The sequence below is a fragment of the Rhinopithecus bieti genome, unplaced genomic scaffold (genome assembly GCF_001698545.2).
Source record: "Rhinopithecus bieti isolate Rb0 unplaced genomic scaffold, ASM169854v2 scaffold_9712, whole genome shotgun sequence".
NCBI classification, from domain to species: domain Eukaryota; kingdom Metazoa; phylum Chordata; class Mammalia; order Primates; family Cercopithecidae; genus Rhinopithecus; species Rhinopithecus bieti.
In genome coordinates this window covers 1,415,755-1,438,539 of record NW_016806339.1, presented here as the reverse complement: position 1 = coordinate 1,438,539, position 22,785 = coordinate 1,415,755, and the positions used below count along the sequence as shown (strand labels likewise).

Genomic DNA, 22,785 nt, shown 5'->3' with positions numbered 1-22,785 from the left:
TTTTTTTTTTTTTTTTTTTTTTTTTATCATTTTCAAGGTTAGAGGGAAGAGAGAATCAATAATCTGATAGATTTCTGGGAAAATGGAATGCATGAGATATTTATGGAGAGGTGCTTCATATAAGCAGTCTTTTGAAAATAAATCCTATTATTTCTAAGGGTATATTTAAAACCTTATATTTGCTTAGTGTAGTAAATTATACCAGTAATGATTTCTTGATATTCAAGTGAAATAGCTAATATTACTAAAATAGGAAATGTGTCCTTTTAAGTTATTGTAGCAATCCAGTTAAGTGGGGGCCTTTGTGTTATGAAACATGATCAAGTGACATGAACAGAAAGTTTCTCAAGTTTAGGAATGGGCTCAAACTAGATGCTCCATAAATGCTTGAAAAAGGAAACTCTCATGGTAATACCAGTTTATGGTTTGTACATTCTCTGTCTGAATTTGTATCACCTTCTCTTGCTCGGTTTAAATGAAAGAACAGCCTCTAATTGCCCCTCTCATTTTGGATCATCTAGTAAGCCCCTCTTTAGTCATTCAAATAGTTACTTGGGTTTCTACGTTAGTTTAATCTCATGGCATAGTGAACAATTAGGTATATTTTACCAGGAATAGGAGAAAACATTGGTCACATTTTGGAGTTGCATTAACTTGTCAATCACTAAGCAAACGAGACTTTGCTCTCAGTACATTAATTAAATGTACAGAAAGTGTTGCTTTTCGTCAGAAGGATCTGGATTCTGATGTTTTGTTTTTTATACATTATGTAGAAATAGTAAGCCTGAGTTTTACTGAACCCAGAGTGTCAGTTACTGTATATAAATATATAGAATAATGTCTATAATTAGGATACCAGATTACATTAGATTAAGTGAATAGTTGATTAGAATCTTGTTATCCTTTAAGACTTTCTCTTTCCCTTAATGGAAAAATGATTGCTTCTGGTGAATGAACTTACCAGTGTGTCTGATCCAACTCCACTGTTTTTCTCTTTTAGCTAAATTAAAGAATGGCAGCAACAACAAACTCCATCATGGGAAGGGCAGGGAAATGACCAAAGGTCACTTATTGATGAACATAAAACTGCTAGTTAATTACATGTTGCAACTAACTGGTTGATTCTCTGAGGGTTTTATTTATTTATTTATTTTTTCTGTTAAGAGTTAAACTGTAATCTCCAGGGTGTCCATTGTATAAGTTACTCCAGAAAATATGGGAGTGATGCCTCTTTGTGCTCACACAATATGTCAGACTTTCAACTAATTTGGTAAGGGGATCATGTTCCCAAGAATTTTTGTGAACTGACATACATTTTACATAGTATAGATAGGAAAAAGAGAGGTACTCTGTCAAAATGTATGAATATTAAATATGTTAACTGCCTTTTATATAGATAAAAAGCCTATCTCTAACCTTGAGGAAGTTTCTGTTTATGTTGCTTGATCATGTTTAATAACATAAAGGCCCCCACTTAACTGGGTTGCTGCAGTAAATCAGAAGGACGCACTTCATATTTCAGTAATGTTAGTTATTTCATTTGGATTTCACTAAGACATTACTGATATAATTTATTAAACTAGGTAAATATAAGGTGCCTGTAGAAATAATATGATTTATTTTCAAAAGAATGCTGGTATGAAGCACGTCTCCGTAAATATATTATTAGAAAAAAAAAAAAAAGAAAGTTGTTAGAATTTATAATCTATTGTTAGTAAAGTAGACCACATGAAGAGATGGATTCTCTAAACTGCGGATTGATGTACTACATAGGACAAAAAGGAAGAAAGTTCAGAAGAATTATTCTATATCCAGTGATTCTTAAATTAACTGAGAAGGCATTAAGACTTATTGGAATATTTCATGGTGAATTAGAAACTGAATCAAACAATGCTAACAGAGAAAAAGTTACTCTTAAACAGAATTCTAAAGTAGAGCTTTTTTCATGCAATAAATTATACTGCATAGGTTTGTGAAAAATGATATATGTTTAGTGCACCAGGTGCCTTTTCCTTAATGAATTTAAATAGTGAATCATTGGTAAATTAAGAATCTTTTTTTGTGAGATGAATGATTGCATAATAATATGTTAATATGAATTTCCTTATTTTGGATATAGAATGTCATGCCTGTAGGAAGTGAAATAACAAAGAAGGAATTTAATAATTGTATTATCTTTCCCCAAATGAAGGAAAAATAAATCTGATGAATGCTTTCATGGATTAGGGATACTCAACAGTTATTAATTAAATAGTGCATACTGGCCCCTCCTATCAACTTATCACTTCCTGTTTACCTAGGCCACTTCCTCTTACCACTATTATAGGCCACATTTCTTTCCACAGTTGTTCACTCCAAGCCATACAACAGCTGCCTCTGCATCAAGTCTGACTGTCATATTGGAGTGTGACTATCATTGTTTAAAATGTTATAGAAGTATTGTAGGGTCATTTTTCTGAATACATTTTATGTGGTCTTTATAAGAAATTCTGTTACACTCTGTATGTTCTGTGTCACATACTATATTATCTCAAAATTGGAAGCATCAAAAACAAATTAGCTATTTTCCATGACAAAATAAGCAGGCAATATATTTGTTTAAACACTAAAATAAGATACTATTTTCAGTTATCAACTTTTCCAAGCTACCATTGTTGTTGTTTTTCTGGACATGTGGTAACTTAATAAGTAGGTTTATTTTTGCTTTCTAAAAAACTCACATTCCTCTCTCCTGAGAAGTTACATAACTATATATATGGTGCAATCCTTCTTGGATTATGATTAAATTTCAAAGTATCACCAAATATCAGTATTCAGTATACTGCTATAGAGATAACAATGTCTGTCTTATTATTTCTCAAACTCACTTATCACTATTACCGCTTTGAATATAAAATCAGAAGTTTAGCATATATTCAGGTTTGCAGGTATATGAGCTTATACTTCTGCAGAAATGTGAATTGCTACATGTGAGGTCTGAAAGATTCTATCTCCAAGTGTTATGGCTTATTTAGTTGAATATTAGTAGGTGTCAAAGACACCTATAACTGTGTTTCTCGATAAATTCCTCTGTGTATAACACCAGGAGTGACTTTTATTGCAACAAAATATATTATTTACTTCACTAATTGTTCCTTATTATTTTTCAATGAAAATTAATATAATGCCTTCCGTATGAAAAACTGACTCTGCTGCTTACCTAGGCCTGTATGTATCATCTTGGCTAAATTTGCTAGATTAAATGTCTAGGGAGTAGTGAATGTTAAGTCATCCTCACAAACGATTTATGTGTTAAATATGGTCCAGGGAGGCCACCAATGGCTAAAGCCATTCATACTTCTCTAGATGAACGTGCAGGGTACCAGATAGATACCAAAATGCTTCCTGGGAGAACTGAATGTAGAATCTTGAAAACTTCCCCAAATTTTCTGATAATAAATTATTATTGCTTGGGCTATTATATTTTGTTCTTAAGAAATTATTTCTGTAGGAATATGAGTCTTGTATTCTGAAGGATTATCTCCAGTGAAGCTGCGGGACCTCCAGTGCTTGAAGTTTGCTTTCCAGACAGCTTAGGTAGGGTTTGAATTCTATTAAACCAGACAATAGCACCCAGGAGAAAACACTTATCCCAAAGAACAGCTTTGCTACTTTTAAAGTCCTATTAAGTTGGGGAGTTGTTAGAAAAAAATAATATCAATGTCTGTGGCAAAGAGTACACTAGTGAATAATATTAATCAGCCTCCCTGTAGTTGTAGCTTTCCAGATAAGCTCAATTGATTGGAGAGTGGTATTGATGAGTCCAAGGCCATGGTCTGGAGACTAGTTTCATTCAGGAAAAAAAAAAAAAAACGTGTGTGTGTGTGTGTGTATATACATATATAATATATACATATATGTGTATGCATATATGCGTATATGTATATATATGCATACATATACACATGCTTTTTGTATATACATGTACATATACATATATGCATGTATACATATATGTATATGTATGTGTAATATATATGTATATGTAATATATAGTATGTATATATATGTTTATATAGATGTGTGTATATATGTTTTGTGTTTATAAACTCATGGTTTAATCGAGGCAAATGATCTTTTAAATGTAAGCATTGATCATGAATAATATTTGATAAGAAAATTCAGATGTTTTTATACGACCATGTGACTACCATGAGATGGAAAAGGAACTCCAGGAGTAAAAAGATCAGGAACCTGATTTTAGGTTGTGGCTCTGCCCCTTCTGCTTGATTGCTGGAAGGTTAGTCAACCTCTCTGAAAATCAGATTCATTCTCTATAAAACTGAAATAATTCAGATGCCATATGGTTCTTGTGAGAAATAAGCAACATATGCAAAACCTCTAGCATTTTATTTAGCAAATTCATAGGTGCTAAATCAATTATACTTATTTTTATTATAGTATTATGTCATGCATTAGCTTTATCTTCTTAGACCAAGGGTGGGATCTATCCTTTCTTTACAAAATTTTAAGTCAATATCTTTTTTTATTTATTTAAACAGTTCCATTTTCGTTATGAACATGACAATTTCAGAAAAAAAAAATGAGTACCAGTTTTGTTCCCATAGCAGTGGAGAATGCAAAGGAGGACAAAATCTAGTGTGCTGGAGAATCTTCCAATTTAATCAGGAAAACATACAACATATAATCACATGTATGTTTAAGTATTTTACTATAGGTCTATAGCATTCATGATGTGATCTCAGCTACATAGGGCAATAGGAATAGTTTAAGTATCTTCAGGTAAAATAACCAGAAGATGTAAGTGATCTCCAAAATATCAACTTAATAAAAAGCTTCTGAGCAATGTGGCTACAGGAACATATGATGCATTTCTAATGTAGGGTAGAACAAAACGGGATTTTATAATTGGATTTGTCTCTCCCAGAGGGCTAGGTACTGCCCAGTCTCACAGAGCTCATGGGCTAGTAAGGGACACAGAGACCACAAGGGTAATTCAGGCCTGAGAGGCACTTACAAGGATGTTGGAGTTCAAACACAACTGGAAGATTTTGCTTGTGAAATGGGATTGATTGTAACTGAACTTCAAAGAATTAGTAAAAATCCTACCAGGTGAAAAAATTGCCCCTACCTGCTCTCCCATCATGAATGTTATTTTCCCCTATTCATTTCCCCCCACCACCAGTGGAAGCAGAGCAGCACTTCTGTCAGCTGGCCAGTGGTAAAAGTTAGAGCATGACATTACTTTTTTTTTTCAGCTACCTTGCAAAGAATCCCAGGATATGAAAAATAAATCTCCTTCTTACCCCTCCCCCAAATACAGGAACACTGATACCAGTTGCTAGCAGGATGGACTTTGTCGTGGCCCAGTGCTTGTGGCAAATTTTCGTTACACGCTATCTTAGTCAGATTGTGTTTATAAGACAAGTGAATCTAAACAACTGCAAACCCATTCAAAGTGAAGCTAAGCACAAGAGGGGATGTGAGAAATGAAGATACCTGCTTTCTCCAATGAACATATCAATAATTCAAAACTCTATTGATACTTTACTTCTTCCACTTCATCTAATGCACCATACGTGGAACTCTGGTTCAATGTCAAAGGGATTTGGAGAGTTCCATCCAATCTTATAAACAAGAATAATTTTGACTACATAAACCATGAGGAGCTGCAAGGGTTATTGTTTCTTTCTGAACTCCATGACATAACTACATATTCTAATGGCATTTTTATTTTCCTTTCACTTTCTAATGAACAACTTCTGGCTAAGTCCAGTTGTATTTGCATTTTGGACCGTAAATTTGGCGTGTCTAGAGAGCATATCATTTATAATTTAGTTATATAGACTTGAACAGGCACTAAATTCTTGCCGTGAAATTGAAAACTAAGCAAAATATAAAATGTTGTTTGTTGACATTTTATATTTTTTCTAAAACAGCTTAATTGCTTTTCTAGATTTGGGTAACTATTTCAATGCTGAACTGGCTCTCAATGGTCTGTTTCTGCAAATGTGTTTCTACTCCCACCTTGGGCTCTAATCCATCATGAATGATAACCATTAAAAAATTGCATTTTTAGAAATGTTATAAAGTATCTTGTACTTTGAATATACAGTACAAACCTCATCAGTAGAACAAGAAATGATTTATGACTTTTTTAGTATTACATCTGATGAGTGATTTAAACAGTAATTTAATTAGGTACAATAAAACCACACTAATTCAGACTAGTTGTATGGAAAATTTTAAGGAAGAAGTGGAAAATCTGATAAAGAACTTTTAAATAAAATTTTATTCCTTCAAAATATTTACTATGTCTTGTACTAATAATTGTGTCATTATACTGACTTCCCATATTACTTCTTAAAGCAAAAACACATGAATTATTTGCAATTTGCACATATCTTTGCACGTACATGGACACCAGCCTGCTTTTGAATTGATAGCTAAACCCATTCCACTTGCCTTGTACCCCCTCCCAGTTCTTTTTTTTTTTTTTTTTTTTTCGAGGTGAAGTCTTGCTCTGTCGCTCAGGCTCAAGTGCAGTGGCACAATCTTGGCTCACTGCAAACTCTGCCTCCTAAGTTCACGCCATTCTCCTGCCTCAGCCTCCTGAGTAGCTGGGACTACAAGCGCCCGCCACCTCGCCCGGCTAATTTTTTGTATTTTAGTAGAGACGGGGTTTCACCATGTTAGGCAGGATGGTCTCGATCTCCTGACCTTGTGATCCACCTGCCTTGGCCTCCCAAAGTGCTGGGATTACAGGTGTGAACCATCGCGCCCGGCCTCCCAGTTCTTTGTTTACAACACTAAATTGCTTCACAAACTCCTTTGTCAGAGACTATACAAATATTTAAAGTACTTTGAAGATATGAGGTTTAAACATCATTCTCTCATTTGTTACGTCACTCATTTAACCATATTTAGTAAATGCTGCAGTTTACTAAATCATAAATAAGTGGCTCACTAACTTGAAATATTTTCCATATTCATGCCAAAGTGTTTGTCAAAGCTTTTAAAGGTTTTCTTAAAGAAATTCCCAGTATAAAATATGTTTTAAGCTACATGACAATTGCCTTTAATTATTAATATAAAATAATGGACTGATATCTATGTTTTAATTAAAATAATGTAAAGGTATTTGATTTAGATATTTGTTGTATATATTTTATTGATTACAGACTTTTTGAAGAGGAATAGGGTTCTATAATTCCTAAATTTCTTAACAGAAGTTATGTGAATGAATAATTTTATTATTGATGCTAGAGAGTAAATGTAATCAGGTTAGCCGAACGAATTAAACACACATAGCTGTTTATCTCTTTGAAATAAATTATATAGGTTAATATTGTAGACCAATGAAATGGGTTGTAGTTACTTTTTTGCAGTGATTTCCTGGGAATGTGAGCAAAATTGCTTCTAGTTTTATTTGAGAAATCATTTCAAATTTTGGCCAACTAGTACAATATATACGATTCTTTGGCAATAATGGAAAGTATTTGTACAGCTTGGTACAATCAGCTCTCAGTCCTGTAATGGCCTGCTTTACGGCTCCAACTCCAGAGTTCACTGCAAATGTTTTTCTTTCTTCCCAAAGGTACATTTGTAGTTGAACCCCGATAAGAAAATTGAGAAGTTACGTTTTCCAATTTGCGGTAAGATAAATTATACATTAAAAAGTAGAACTCAGTCAAATTGGCTTAACATGTTTCTATTTTCTATCCATAAAAATAGCCTCAGAGGGGAAAACTGCATGAACTAATGAAACCATAGATTGCATTTGAGGGGCCTTTATTTTATTTTTTTTTTTCGGTTGTTGTTGACTTGAATTCTGCCATCTGTATAAAACCTGAAGGAATTTTAAAACCGGAAGGGATTTAAGTGTAGGGTTGGCACTCACCCTCTTAAATGGTGGCAGATATCAGATTGAATCTTATCTAAGGTTGGCTCCACTTCTGATAGATAGTCGAGGAGGATACAAGAACAGGAATGTGAAAGACATCAAGGGGAGGTGAGAGCAGCTCCATCTGAATGTAATTTTCAACTCTACAGGTCACATTATTTCTAGCGAGCAGAATCATCTAGATTGCTTGTAAAATGCACATTCCTGATTCTTCCCCTAGAATTATTAAATGCACATCTTGAGGTGTAGATGGAGCTTAAATCCCATTTTCTTTTTAATTTTTAATTTTTTTTTTTGAGGTGGAGTCTCGCTCTGTCCCCCAGGCTGGAGTGCAGTGGCGATCTAAGCTCACTGCAAGCTCCTCCTCCTGGGTTCACGCCATTCTCCTACCTCAACCTCCCGAGTAGCTGGGACTACAGGGGCCTACCACCACGTCCGGCTATTTTGTGTGTGTGTGTTTAGTAGAGAGGGGATTTCTCCGTGTTAGCCAGGATGGTCTCGGTCTCCTGACCTCGTGATCCGTCCGCCTCCACCTCCCAAAGTGCTGGGATTACAGGCGTGAGCCACCGCACCCGGCCTGAAATCCCTATTTTTTAGCAAATGCCCTTTTTTTTTTTTTTCATACTGTGATTGAGACCTAATAATGGGTCAAAAGTCAATTTAGTGGATCTTAACCAACATTTTAAAATTAAAGACAAGAATGGAATGGAATATGGGGGGAAAAAAAGTAACTGAACTTTATGAAATAATGGAAAATGTTTTCATGAAGTTTTCCTTTAGTGTGTGTGTGTTTACAGGATAGGAATACAAAATTGATTTCCTACTGTTGGTTGTGATTTAAAAAAATGGAAAGTAACTGCCCCAGGGTTCTTTCACACTACAGATTTTGAGAATGACTCCCCAGGACAATGCAAATTCTAAAATATTCCTATCCCACTCACATTGAATATACAAAAATTCACTTTTTTAATGAGAGGCCCTTAAGGTATTGCTGTATTCCAGGTTTTGAAGGAGAAAATTGCCCTTATTTGACTTTCCTGACATGAATATTTTGTGTATCTGGAATTTTTGTTATATTCTTGTTTAATAATCATGCCACACCTAATTTCCTATCTCTAGGTCCCAGCTCCTTAAAGCTGTGTTACTACCTGTTGCTTCCTCCTGTAAGGCTAATCTTATCTGAGCCTGCCCTATATGAGGTGGGATATACTATATCATCTGCTGCTGGTTTCATTTAAGCCGGTCAGCCAATAGGAAGCAGTGGCCTGTCTGCCAGAACTAGGCTAAGTCATTTGATAATCTCTAAGAGGTCCTTTTGGGTTTCCTTTTACTGTTGACTCCATCTTTTGAAATCGATCTTCTTAACTTTCCTCACTATCCTTATAGAATAGAAACCATTTGATTATGACACTAATTTTTTTTTTTAATTTTACCAATTCTTAATCACATATGTGTGTTTGTGGGGTGGGGGTGAGGTGGTCTGGGAATGGCTGCAATCCTACACATTGGGTCTTGCCATGACTAAATTTCCTGATAAGGGGTGAACTTGATCCCATTTTATCACCTGCTATAAGCAACATCTCAATAGTAGTCATAAAAATGACGATGTTGATAATAATAATAATGAAACAAATAATATGGTCCATATTTTGCATAGTTTATATTGGTGATTCTCAAAACTTGGTGTGCATCACGATCATCTGTTTGTTTGCCTAAAACCATATCCTCTGATGTAAAGGACTTCTGAGTATTGAACAATTTCCCAAGTGATTGACAGACACACAATGATTGGGATTTACTGGGCTGTCTAACTTAAATCTTTTTGCTATACTGTGATGTATTCCCATTCTCCCCTCATATTATAGATTAGGAAACTGAGGTTTAGAGGAGTTGTCTTATATCATAGAGCAAATGAATGGTAAAGCTAGAACTCAAAAATATATGGCGTGAGCAAAGAATAGAACCAATAAATTTTTTTAAATTGCTGTTGAAATGAGAAAGTTCAATTATCAACTCCAAGTCTGGTGCTATTTCCAGTTGAAGGAAGAATAGGTGGAGTGCTTGTGATTTAAGGAGTTCAATCTCTTTCCTCAGTCTTCTTCCTCAAATGTCTCTCAAATTTGAGATGAAATTTATATTCTTGAAATTTATACTACTCATGAAAGATTTTCTTAAAGCACCAGGGATTTTAATTGGGCTAAGACACAGGAACAACACATCATCTAAAAGGTAATATATCAATACTCTTGCTATCATCACCATGGGTATTTGCGAATTAGTGCATGGAAGTCCAAGGACAGAGAAAGAGTAATTTGTCCTAGATGATTTTGATGCAGTATGTCAGTAGAATGACTTGAGATATTTGGGATACAGAGAAAGTAAAATATAGACATAAAAAATGCTAAAAGGCAGAAGAGATGGTAAAGACAGATTTAGAAAGGCTTCTTAGTGTTGTCTAGTGATGGCATTATATATGGGGAGTTCCTGGGTTTAAAGAAGGAGCTAGCATTTGATCACATGGAAATAAAGTCAGGAATGAAACTATACATTTGTAATATGATGATGGAAAATCGGGCTAGCACCAGTCTTACAAGACTAATTGCTAATTGAGAGGCAACATGTCTTTCATATCTTATGATAAATGTTAAGTAACTCTATGAAGACACATTTTCTGGTTTTTGATGTCATCTCCATTGTTCTTATAGTATCTAATAAACAAAACTCTATTACTCATCCTGTTTCTGAACAAACTCCCAAATATGGTTGATTCCAATTACAAATTACTTTTACTAGAATGTACGATAGCTTTAAAAAACAATACCCAACCATTTTTCACAGAGTAAATAACGTGAATGAGAAGAAATACTCATTTGAGTTTTTCTATAATCATTTTCAAAATGAAGACTACCAGCTTCCAAAAAGATTTGACGTATTTGACAATAAGTCACATTTATAGTAAGACTATTAACATAGAAATAGTAAAGTAAAAGTAAAACAGAAAAACTACATAGAGAGGAGAATAAGTATATATACCAATCCTATTTAGCTTATAAATTATATGGTGATGGAGTGCTGACATCCCTAGCAGCCAAGGCAGATTAAAATTAGGATGATTTTCCATTTTACTTCAGGGCCAGAGTAGATTTTTCAGCCTTGCTGACATGGATACTGAGCTGTGTCCAAAAATAATGTTGGGATGTAGTTCAGACATCAATATATTTTTAAGTTTCCCAGGTAATTCAAATGTGCAGCCAGAGTGGAGAACAGCTGACTTGTGTAAAACAAGGCAGGGAATTTATTGGGCTGTAAGAAAATGACTCCAACCCACATGATGTAAGGCAAACTACATACCTTTTCCCTTACAATTGGCTTAAATGTAACCAACTGCAGATAATGTCTGGTGGAGTTCAAATTGGATGTCTAATTTTTCAGCCTAAGGAACTCATGAAAAACTCTTATCAGAAGTGGCTAGAATAATTGACTTCATTCTCCTGAGGACTGATTTTCTTGTATAGTTCAAATTCCACCAAACTTTACTTTTAAGTAAGCTGTGCTGTGCTGGAATGTGGTTTAGTTATATCAATACTCTTATCAATATATTCAGAAGTCTCAGTGCCTGTTTATCAACTTCTTAAGTTTCAGTCAAGGCCATGACATTGCCTGATGAATAAGAACCAACCAATGGATCAGTTACCAACTATGTGACTGTGAGCAAGTTTCCTCTACAGGCATTGGTTTTCTTCTCTATAAAATGCAGAATAACAGGAGTAATTACCCATAGTACTATTGTGACAAACGATGAGTATTAGGGAATGTCACTATGCATTTTAAGTACAAACACTTTATCAACTCTATTGCTAAGAAGACTTGACCTTCCTTCTTTCGATAAGTTCTGGGAAATGTCTGCTACCAGTTACTCATTATCCCCTGGAAAGGATGATCTTTCTATTGGTCACCTGTTGCAGTATGTAAGTCTATGGCCCAGCGTTGTATCTCTATGAGTTTTTTTTTACTTCAGGGTTCTCTGTCAAACTGAGTGCAGGTAATAAATGTCATCCCTAGTTAATTCATGATCTGCCAGTGTAAGCAGTTGTCATTTAAAAACACTGAAGTTAAACGTTTTTAAAAATGCCAACACTATCTTGTTCCTTCCCCAGAATAAAAGAGTTAGCTTAATTACATGCTTTATTATTAATGCTATTTCTTAATACGTGGGATGCATATAATGAGATCCAAGGGGCAGAAACACTGGTGAATCAAACATTTTAATAGACTATAATAAATTTAACAGATTATGGGTGCCAACGTTTTATCATTTTAGTGCTTCTGAAGTAAAAATTAAGATATTAGTGAAGTAGTGTGTAGAAAATGCCCATGTCTATAAACGTGTGTGGGAAAAAAAGAGACTTGAAAAAGTCATAAGGAAAAAAAATTGAAAACATAAGGAATAAAACCATTTTATTTTAGATACGGCTCACCGAGTCTTCAAATATGAAATGTAAACATGCTTAGAAAGTCAAGCTGTAGTAGTAATAAAATATGATTGTTCTACTACTGCCTCATAGATTTGTTTTGCCCTCCTGTTTAAAAATATCCCTTTCCTATAAGCTTAAGAATTCAAACCATTTTCTCAAGAAGAGGATAAATGAAATAAGTTGCTCTTGTTGCATTTACTATTAGATAATAAGAATACTCGGAAAATTAGGTTATACTTATCAGTGGTGGCTTTAAACTAAATTAAACTCCGGAGTGGCCAACAGTGCGTCCTGACAAACTTCGCCCTTCCTGAATAAGAATGAATTCTGTGACCTGGCTCATAGCTCAGATTTGGACTATCCTCATTTTCCTACAGAATCATGAAAATAGTCAAAACTTATTATCTATTTTAGTGCAATTTATATTTGCATTTCTTCTCTTCTGAAAAAGCTTGAGTTTTTATATGAATTAACTCATCTTTTTATCTTTTTAACTCAAGTATAAAACAGAAACAAGAAAAAAAGAAAAAAAGAAACGACAGAAAGAAGGAGCCAAGCAAAAGACAATAGCTACAAAGAGTGGTAACTCTCCAATCAGGATTCAATAAACTCTTTCCAGTGAAAATTAGGCCAATCCTGAAAATAAAGAACATTTATTATCAGTTATTGTTTATTCTTACAAGTGTGGAAAAAAACTCATTTCTTTCAAGTTCCTGGATTTTTTTTTCTTCTTAGTATATATAACAGCTCCCTAAAATCTTCAGCCTGTAGACAAACTTCTGGGCTTAATTCAGTCATTTTTAGAGTACTCTACAGTGTAAATCTGTTTCACTTATAAAGCTCTCATCAGATCTCCATTGCAGCTTTAAAATTGAAAGATTTTCCTTTATATTTTCAAAAGATGAACCATGGCTCAGAAGTTAAGTGAGTGGCCCAAGTTACTCAATTTATAGTTGGTGTCACAGAAGTAGTTCTGGACTCCTGACTTGAAACCCCATGAATTTCCCTAAATGCAATATTAGTTATCTGAAAAGAGAGAACCAAAATGTAAATTTCCAGTGTTTATGCCTTACAAGGGGATTCCAGAGACCTAGCCCACTTCATTTTTTGTTTTTTGTGTTTTTATTGTATTAAAAAGATACTACATGTAAAAGTAAGACTATAAAGACTATTCTGATGATTTTACACTTACTAAGCTAACACTTTTTAACACAAAATATACAACACAATATATTGAGTGTTTTATAAAATAAGTGTAATTGTTAAAATGACATGTGATTTGCAGTGCCCTACAGGTGAACCCAACTAGGAAACACCCATTTAAATTTGAATGATGACTATAACCTCTTTCATAAGTGTGAAACCCAAGCCCAACTGTCACTTCCATCTACTCCCCACCATAACCAGGTTCTACGACCTACTATGTAAGTTTTCTATTGCTTTGTAAGAAACTACCAGGAGCATATGGCTTAAAACAATGCAAATTTGTTACCTTATATTTCTTGATGTCAGAAATGCAAAATCGGCCTCACTAGACTAAAATCAAGGGGCTGGCGAATCAATGTTTATTATGGAGGCTCTGGGGGAGAATCTGCTGTCTTGCCTTTTACAGTTCTTGGCATGCAGCCCACTCCCTCCCTCTTCAAAAGTACCCAAGGTGAGTAGAATCTTCACAGTGCATCGTCTGACCTTCTCTTCTGCCTCCCCCATCTCCTTTTAAGAAATTTTGTGATTATAATGGGCCCACCCAGATGGTTCAATAGACAATTTACCCATTTTAAGGTCAGTTGATTAACAAACTGAATTTGTCTGCAACCTTTATTCCCCTTTGCTTGTGAAACATGTCTCCGCTTCCACACATTAGGACTCGGACCTTGTTGGGAGTCAATTTTTCTGCTTAGCACACCCACTTTCAATTATTTTCCTGGAGTCATTTGACTTTTACTAAGGAATAAAAATTAACATATGCTAGGCATTGAATATATTTTTCCTTATGGTCACTGGTAGCTTTTCTATTTAACAAAGTGCAGATAAGGAAGCTAAAACAAGTGAGTGATGGGAGTGGCAGAGGAAATAAGTTCACCTGTGTAGTAAAAGGTTCCGGTGCCAAAGTTAGGTTTCAGTCCAGCTTAATAATTTAATGCTTTACTAACACTGCAGGAACTGACTCTATTTGTCTGTCTTGATTCCTGTGAGACATATTAATTCATCTAGACCAGGAAAAGCTATTTAAGGACACAAACCTTCATTCCACAGAATATGAAAATCCAAGGATTTTAAATGTATGTAGTTTCCTAAACAGATTTCACCAGGTGCAGTTTATATGAAATGTCTAAGATAGAAAAAAAAAAAAAAAAAAAAAAAGAAGAAAATGGAGCATCTGTTTGAGTGGATCTTAACATGCACGTTTCATTTTCATTCATTTCATTATGGGAGAAATGATTCCAATGCTCCTGATGTAGGCCGCTATCTGTGCTTCTGTGCATTTTAGGAGGTAGCTTTTTAAAGCTGGTTTTTTTGTCCGTGTTTATTTGTTCATTTTCAGTGTTTTACATATTACTGGAGTTCCACTTGGCTCTTCAGCATTGCTCCCTTGAACTGCTGCAGACTAACTCCAACTGTGTAAATTACCCTCTAGGTTTATCGACCTCATTCAGCTGCGTCTGGAACTCCATGGGTGTGTAGGGTAGTCATGCAAAGCAACAGAGCAGCATGTGAACTGAGCTTTTGATGATTATCACAATGAGAAAATGAAAAAAAAAAAAACACATAAAAATAAAAGAAATCTTTGCTTGTATTCTCTGAATGCTTTTGTACGATTCATCCACACTTTGCCCAACTGGGTTTAATGCCTGAATTTGCAGCATGTAGATTTTTTGGCACAGTGGTAGGCACAAAGCAAGTGCTTAATAAGTCTTTGTTGGATTGCATGTCTTTGTGAAGATAGTATTTTTCGCATTAGTTGCTTGTCAATATTCTCTTTTTCTGACTAGGACTCCCTCTCTCTTCCTGTCTTTCTGTGGGTGTAATCATAGAGACTTACAAGGGCTTGACTCAAATAAATTGGAAGGTGAAATCCAATTGTGGTTCAGCATGCTTTCTCTCTTCTATTTTATACCAGCCTTGCTATCCTCTGCTATTAGAATAATACATTTTAGACATGAATGTGATCTCGCAACCTTTTACACACAGTAGGAATTCCATATTTTTCTGAGGCTGAGGCATAGAAGAAATCACAGAAGACATGGTTTCAGAGGTAGGGAAGATTTAGAAAACATATTCCAAGGAACTGATCTTTGGGGATGTCTTTGCTTTTCACAAAGATGTTAAGCTTAAAGAAACCTTGCCATTTTGTTACTTTTCATTAAGTTAATTAACTAAAATGTTTGAATATTAATGCATATTTTGTGATATTCCAAGATGCATTAATCCAAGACGGATTTTCAAAGCCAGGCAGTATACTAAGGAGTTTCTTAATACGTGAACAAAGTCTACTCCAAAATCATTGATTTCAACCATTTAGTCACTGATCCAACCCATATACTCTTACAGTTTCAAAGTCATGTGGTTTAAGAGAATTAAACAACTGAAAATAATATTAAATATCAACTACTAAAAGTCCCTCCTTTTAAAGTTGAAAGTATTAATGCTGAAAGATTAGGTGTTGTTCCATATTGCACACAATATCAAAACCACTATTTGAATCCAAGTCCCCCAAACCCCTAATTCAGTTATTTCTACAAAGAACAAGACATATTAAAACATGTTAATACCTAGCAATTGTGTAAAACAATTTTTAAGATACTGTCATTGAAACACTGGTATAATGGATAAATGCTATCTATAAGGACTGTACAGTATAGTTGAAAAGTCCACAATAATGTATAAAAATTTTAATACAACTGAAGAACTATAAATGTTGAAACAATGAGATCTATTTGGCTCAATAGCAGCTACACTTTCCAATAATTTGGTATGTTAGAAAAGTGCTGTTATATAGCATCTTGAATTTTGCATTTTAAGAAATTAAAAATAAGTAGATTATGGACCAGGAACTGTGGCTCACACCTGTAATTCCAGCAGTTAGGGAGGCCGAGGCAGGAGGATCACCTGAGGTCAGGAGCTTGAGACCAGGTTGGCCAATATGGCAAAACCCTGTACCTACTAAAAATACAAACATTAGCTGGGCGTGGTGGCCTGTGCCTGTAATCATATCTACTTGGGAGGCTGAGGTAGGAGAATCATTTGAACCTGGGAGGAGGAGGTTTCAGTGAGCTGAGATCATGCCACTGCACTCTAGCCTGAGTGACAGAGCGAGACTCGGTCTCAAAAAATAAAATAAAATAAAATAAATAAAATAAAGCAGATTATGGTCCTAGCAATAATTTCTAAAATGTGCATTGTTGGGGATCCAGATGCAAGGAAAAACATTATTAAACTGAGATTCAAGCTGATGACCTGTCTATGGACTTCTCAGCAACAGCATATGAAGATGAAAATACTGGGCTGTGGAGACCTCCAGTAAGGGAGTTAAAGGAATGGGCTTCCTTGGCAACAAAAGCCAAAATAGACAAATGGGATTTGATTAACTGAAGAGCTTCTGCACAGCAAAAGAAACTATCATCAGAGTGAACAGACAACCTACAGAATGGGAGAACACTTTTGCAATCTACCCATCTGACAGTGGGCTAATATCCAATATGCAAATAACTTAAACAAATTACAAGGAAAAAAACAAACAACCCCATCAAAAACTGGGCAAAGAATATGAACAGACACTTCTCGAAAGAAGACATTTATTTAGCCAACAGACATATGCAAAAATGCTCATCATCACTGGTCATCAGAGAAATGCAAATTAAAACCACAATGAGATACCATCTCACGCCAGTTAGAATGGCGATCATTAAAAAGTCAGGAAACAACAGATACTGGAGAGGATGTAGAGTAATAGGAATACTTTTACAGTGTTGGTGAGAGTGTAAATTAGTTCAACCATTGTGGAAGACAGTGTAGTACCTCAAGGATCTAGAACTAGAATTACCATTTGACCCAGAAATCCCATTACTGAGCATATACCCAAAGGATTATAAATCATGGTATGATAAAGACACATGTACACGTATGTTTATTACAGCACTATTCACAATAGCAAAAACTTGAAACCACTCAAATGCCCAACAATGATAGACTTGATTAAGAAAATGTGGCACATATACACCATGGAATACTATGCAGCCATAAAAAAGAATGAGTTCATGTCCTTTGCAGGGACATGGATGAAGCTGGAATCCATCGTTCTAAGCAAACTATCACAAGGACAGAAAACCAAACACCGCATGTTCTCACTTATAGATGGGAGTTAAACAGTTAGAACACATGGACACAGGACAGGGAACACCACACACCAGGGCTGGTCGAGGGGTGGGAAGGCTAGGGGAGGCATAGCTTTAGGAGAAACACCTAATGTAAATGACGAGTTGATGGGTGCAGCAAATCAACTTGGCACGTGTATACCTATGTAACAAACCTGCACGTTGTGCACATGCACCCTAGAACTTAAGGTATAATTTTAAAAAGAAAAGAAAAGAAAAAAAAAAAATAAAAGAAATGGGCTTCCTAATTAAACAGTCCCCTATGGAGTACATTGATTAAAAATTGCAATGAAGAAAAAAGTGAAAGCACAAATGCCCAATGCTAGGGTGATATAGATTAATTAGAAAATATACAGAGATAAGAAATTAGGATAGTATCCTTTAATATAATTAGCCATAAGGTGGAAAAAATGTGGGAATGAGGAGTTCACAGTATTTGTGTCTCTCAGAATATCGCACAACAAAGACTAAATCAACCAGAAAATCTAGGAGAAACTGATACATTTCTGGACACATAAACCCGCCCAAGACTAAACCAGGAAAAAGTTGAACCCCTGAATAGACCAGTAACAAGTTCTGAAATTGAGGCAGTAATTAATAGCCTACCAATCAAAAAAAACCCAGGACCAGATGGATTCACAGCCAAATTCTACCACAGATACAAAGAGGAGCTGGTACCATTCCTTCTGAAACTATTCCAAACAATAGAAAAAGAGAGACTCCTCCCTAACTCATTTCATGAGGCCAGCATAATCCTGATACCAAAAGCTGGCAGAGACACAACAAAAAAGAAGATTTCAGGCAAATATCCCTGATGAACATCCATGTGAAAATCCTTGATAAAATACTGGCAAACTGAATCCAGTAGCATATCAAAAAGCTTATTCACCACGATCAGGTTGGCTTAATCCCTAGGATGAAAGGCTGGTTCAACATGTGCAAATAAATAAATGTAATCTATCAGATAAACAGAACCAATGACAAAAACCACATGATTATCTCAAAAGATGCAAAAAAGGCCTTAGATAAAATTCAACACCCCTTCATGCTAAAAACACTCAATAAACTAGGTATTGATGGAACATATCTCAAAATAATAAGAGCTATTTATGACAAACCCACAGCCAATATCATACTGAATGGGCAAAAGCTGGAATCATTCCATTTGAAAAATGGCATAAGACAAGGATGCCCTCTGTCACCACTCCTACTCAACATAGAATTGGAAGTTCTGGACAAGGCAATCAGGTGAGATAAAAGAAATAAAGGGTATTCAGATAGGAAGAGAGGAAGCCAAATTATCTCTGTTTGCAGATGACATGACTGCATGTTTAGAAAACTCATCTTCTCAGCCCAAAAGCTCCTTAAGTTGATAAGCAATTTCAGCAGTCTCAGGATACAAAATCAATGTGCAAAAATCACAAGCATTCCTATACACCAATAATAGACAAACAGCCAAATCATGAGCAAACTCCCATTCACAATTGCTTCAAAGAGAATAAAATACTTAGGAATATAACTTACAAAGGATGTGAAGGACTTCTTCACCACATGGTACTGGTACCAAAACAAATATGTAGACCAATGGAACAGAGCAAATACCTCAGAAATAACACAACACATCTGCAACCATCTGAGCTTTGGCAAACCAGACAAAAACAAGCAATGGGGAAAGGATTCCCTGTTCAATAAATGGTGTTGGGAAAACTGGCTAGCCATATGGAGAAAACTGAAACTGGACCCCTTCCCTACACCTTATACAAAAATTAACTCAAGATGGATTAAAGATTTAAATGTAAGACCTAAAACCATAAAAACCCTAGAAGAAAACCTAGGCAATACCATTCAGGACATAAGCATGGGCAAAGACTTCACGACTAAAACACCAAAAGCAATTGCAACAAAAGCCAAAATTGACAAATGGTATCTAATTGAAGAGCTTCTGCACAGCAGAAGAAACTATCAGAGTGAACTGGCAAACTACAGAATGGGAGAAAACTTTTTCATTTTATCCATCTGACAAAGGGCTAATATCCAGAATCTACAAGAAACTTAAATTCATAGGAAAATGCAACCGCCTCAAAAAGTGGGCAAAGGATATGAACAGTTTTCAAATGAAGACATTTTTATGCATCCAACAAACATATGAAAAAAAGCCCATCATCACTGGTCATTAGAGAAATGCAAATCAAAAGCACAATGAGATACCATCTCACATCAGTTAGAATGGCGATCATTAAAAAGTCAGGAAACAACAGATGCTGGAGAGGATGTGGAGAAATAGAAAAGCTTTTACACTGTTGATGGGAGTGTAAATTGGTTCAACCATTGTGGAAGACAGTGTGGCGATTCCTTGAGGATCTAGCACTAGAACTACTATTTGATCCAGCAATCCCAAGACTGGGTATATACCCAAAGGATTATAAATCATGCTGCTATAAAGACACATGCACATGTATGTTTATTGCAACACTATTCACAATAGCAAAGACTTGGAACCAGTTCAAATGTCCATCAATATTAGACTGGATAAAGAAAATGTGGCACATATATACCATAGAATACTATGCAGCCATAAAAAGAATGAGTTCATGTCATTTGTATGGACATGGATGAAGTTGGAAACCATCCTTGTCAGCAAACTAACACAGGAACAGAAAACCAGACACTGCATGTTCTCACTCACAAGTAGGAGTTGAACAATGAGAATACATGAGCACAGGAAGGGGAACATCACCCACCAGGGCCTTTTGGGGGTTGGGAGGCAAGGGGAGGGATAGCATTAGGAGAAATACCTAATGTAGATGACGAGTTGATGGGTGCCACAAATCACCATGGCATGTACATACCTATGTAACAAATCTGCACTTTCTACACATGTATCCCAGAACTTAAAGTACATAACAAAATTCTCCAAAAAAAAAAAAAAATACTACTGGAACATAGCCATGTCCATTTATTTACAGATGTTCTATGGCTATTTTTACACTCCACTGACACAGTTGAGTAGCTGTGGCAGAGACCTATGTTCACAAAGCCTAAAATACTTACTTTCTGGCATATTACAGAAAAAGTTTGCCAAACCCTTGACTAGGTTTAAAATAACCCAGCAATAAAGAGCAAAACCTAGATTGAATGATTGTGTCAGCAATATACAGTGCCCGCAATTTGTGTTTTAGAATATAATGTCTTTTTTAGAAGTTTTCAGAAAAACAATTGTCTATATTAACCAAGAGTTTTAGGCTTTGGCTATTCTGTTTCCTGACATTTTTCATTAGTGCGGTTAAAACCCAAGAAGCCGATTTGCATTTTTAAGCTAGAGTAGTTCTTTCATTAGTCTGAATATTGAAGTTCATTATATTTTCTTCTCATTTGCAAAATCAGAATATTAATATGATCCACATAAGGATAGCATGAAAAGTGACAACATAAACAAAATGAATAGCATTTTCCTGGCACAGAGTAGCTGCTTTTTTTAAAACAAAAATTAACATCATTGTTTTGTTGCAATAATTACATAGTTTGTAATCTACTGGACTAAGAATTATAGTAATCGCTTACACTCTTAATTTCTAAAATATAAATATAAATAATAATGTCAAATATGTAATTGCATGCAAGTCAAAGGAAATACAGTTATTTAACTTCTGCTCCAAATGAGAGTTTTGATTAACTAATCCAAATGTCTCAACATGTATCTTGTTAATATCCTTTCATCTGCTATTGACTTGAAAGAAAGAAAGAGAGTTTGAAGTATGGAGGGATCTTGAAATGTTAGCAAAGGAAAACACCCTTAAAAAGTTTAAAGGCCTGGTTAAAGTTTGTTTGAGAGTTCTGCCAGATATACTCCAACTAATGCACTATAGAATCTTAAATATGTTTGTTCAATAGCCACTGACACTGGTTGCGACTGTTTGCAGATTAATCAGTGCCTGTTCATTTGCAAGGAAAGATCTCACAGCCTTAGCCCCTCTTTAAAAATGAAATGCAGCACTCCTTATAATAATGCAATGTTCTGCTCCATGACTGTTTCAGTGCTTTATGACTGACAAAGAGAGTCATTAGAAGTCTGTTTGATGGACATAACTAAGTGAATTGGAAAAAATAAAAAAGGCTTTTCAGCCCATTCAGAAATAATTGATGTGACTGAGACAGCTGTATGTGAGTTCCAGATAAGGAGACGATTTATGGAGAAACTACTGAAGCTAAAAAGGAAGGTGCAGATTTAAAGTTCCCAATAAAGTTGTCTGTAAGACAAAGAGCAGTATTCAATAAGGAAAGAGATTTAACCTGAGGTTCTTTCCAATAGATGGCATCCTTAGGGTCCTATCCTTTTGCCAATAAAATCCCCATAAAGGTAGTGTCACTAGGTTATAAAAAATGGACTCCAAGGGGAAAGCATCTGCACTCTTAGCCTTGTGCTATATTTTCTGTTTTACTGTAACTATTGTGTACAGGTTGTAACTTAGAAAATTTTGCTTAGTAGATGAAAGGCACATTTTTAATACGTCTGATTGTGGAACATAATGTTTGCTTTTATGATGTGACAGTTACTTTCTAATTAATATAATCAGGATGGATAAAAAGAAAGGTTTTTATATTATTATTATATATATTTGTAAATATTCTTCTGGTCTCTATTGCTCTTCTTGGAAACTATATATGAACTTTTGAACAAATATTTTTCCAAATAGGTAACACCTGTAATACCAAATAGGTAATACATATTTTGCAATTATTGTATTCTGAAAGCAGATTACATTAGTAATATAATATTAATAGCATTAATAATAATGTGAATTTAAAAATTAACTTCCTCAAATGTGCAGATTATAAGTAGTAAATGTTACTACAGCAATACTTTCAAAAAGGGCGGGTGATTACATGGTTCTTTAACATTAAAAAAAAATGAATTCACAAAGCAAAATAAAAGTAAAGAAATTATTATAGTACAATTTGACTTCTGCTTTCTAGAGATTTAAAAATGTGGACTTTTTTGAAAACTGTTTCAGTCTTCTAGTGAATTTGAAAT

The 22,785-nt window shown here is 35.0% G+C and overlaps 1 protein-coding gene across 9 annotated transcripts in view; it reads left to right on the top strand.

The window, feature by feature from the left end:
* The window catches only part of PCDH7 (protocadherin 7), a 454,149-nt gene that overhangs the window by 176,988 nt on the left and 254,376 nt on the right, over positions 1 to 22,785 (top strand). Inside the window, exon 2 of one of the 9 annotated variants that reach the window (XM_017875689.1) lies at positions 7,598 to 7,653. The exons of the other annotated variants lie outside the window; for them this stretch is intronic. Coding sequence (XP_017731178.1) covers positions 7,598 to 7,609 — 12 coding nt within the window. The 3' untranslated portion in view covers positions 7,610 to 7,653. Of the gene's footprint in view, positions 1 to 7,597; positions 7,654 to 22,785 lie in introns of those variants that run through there. 9 annotated transcript variants of the gene reach the window in all.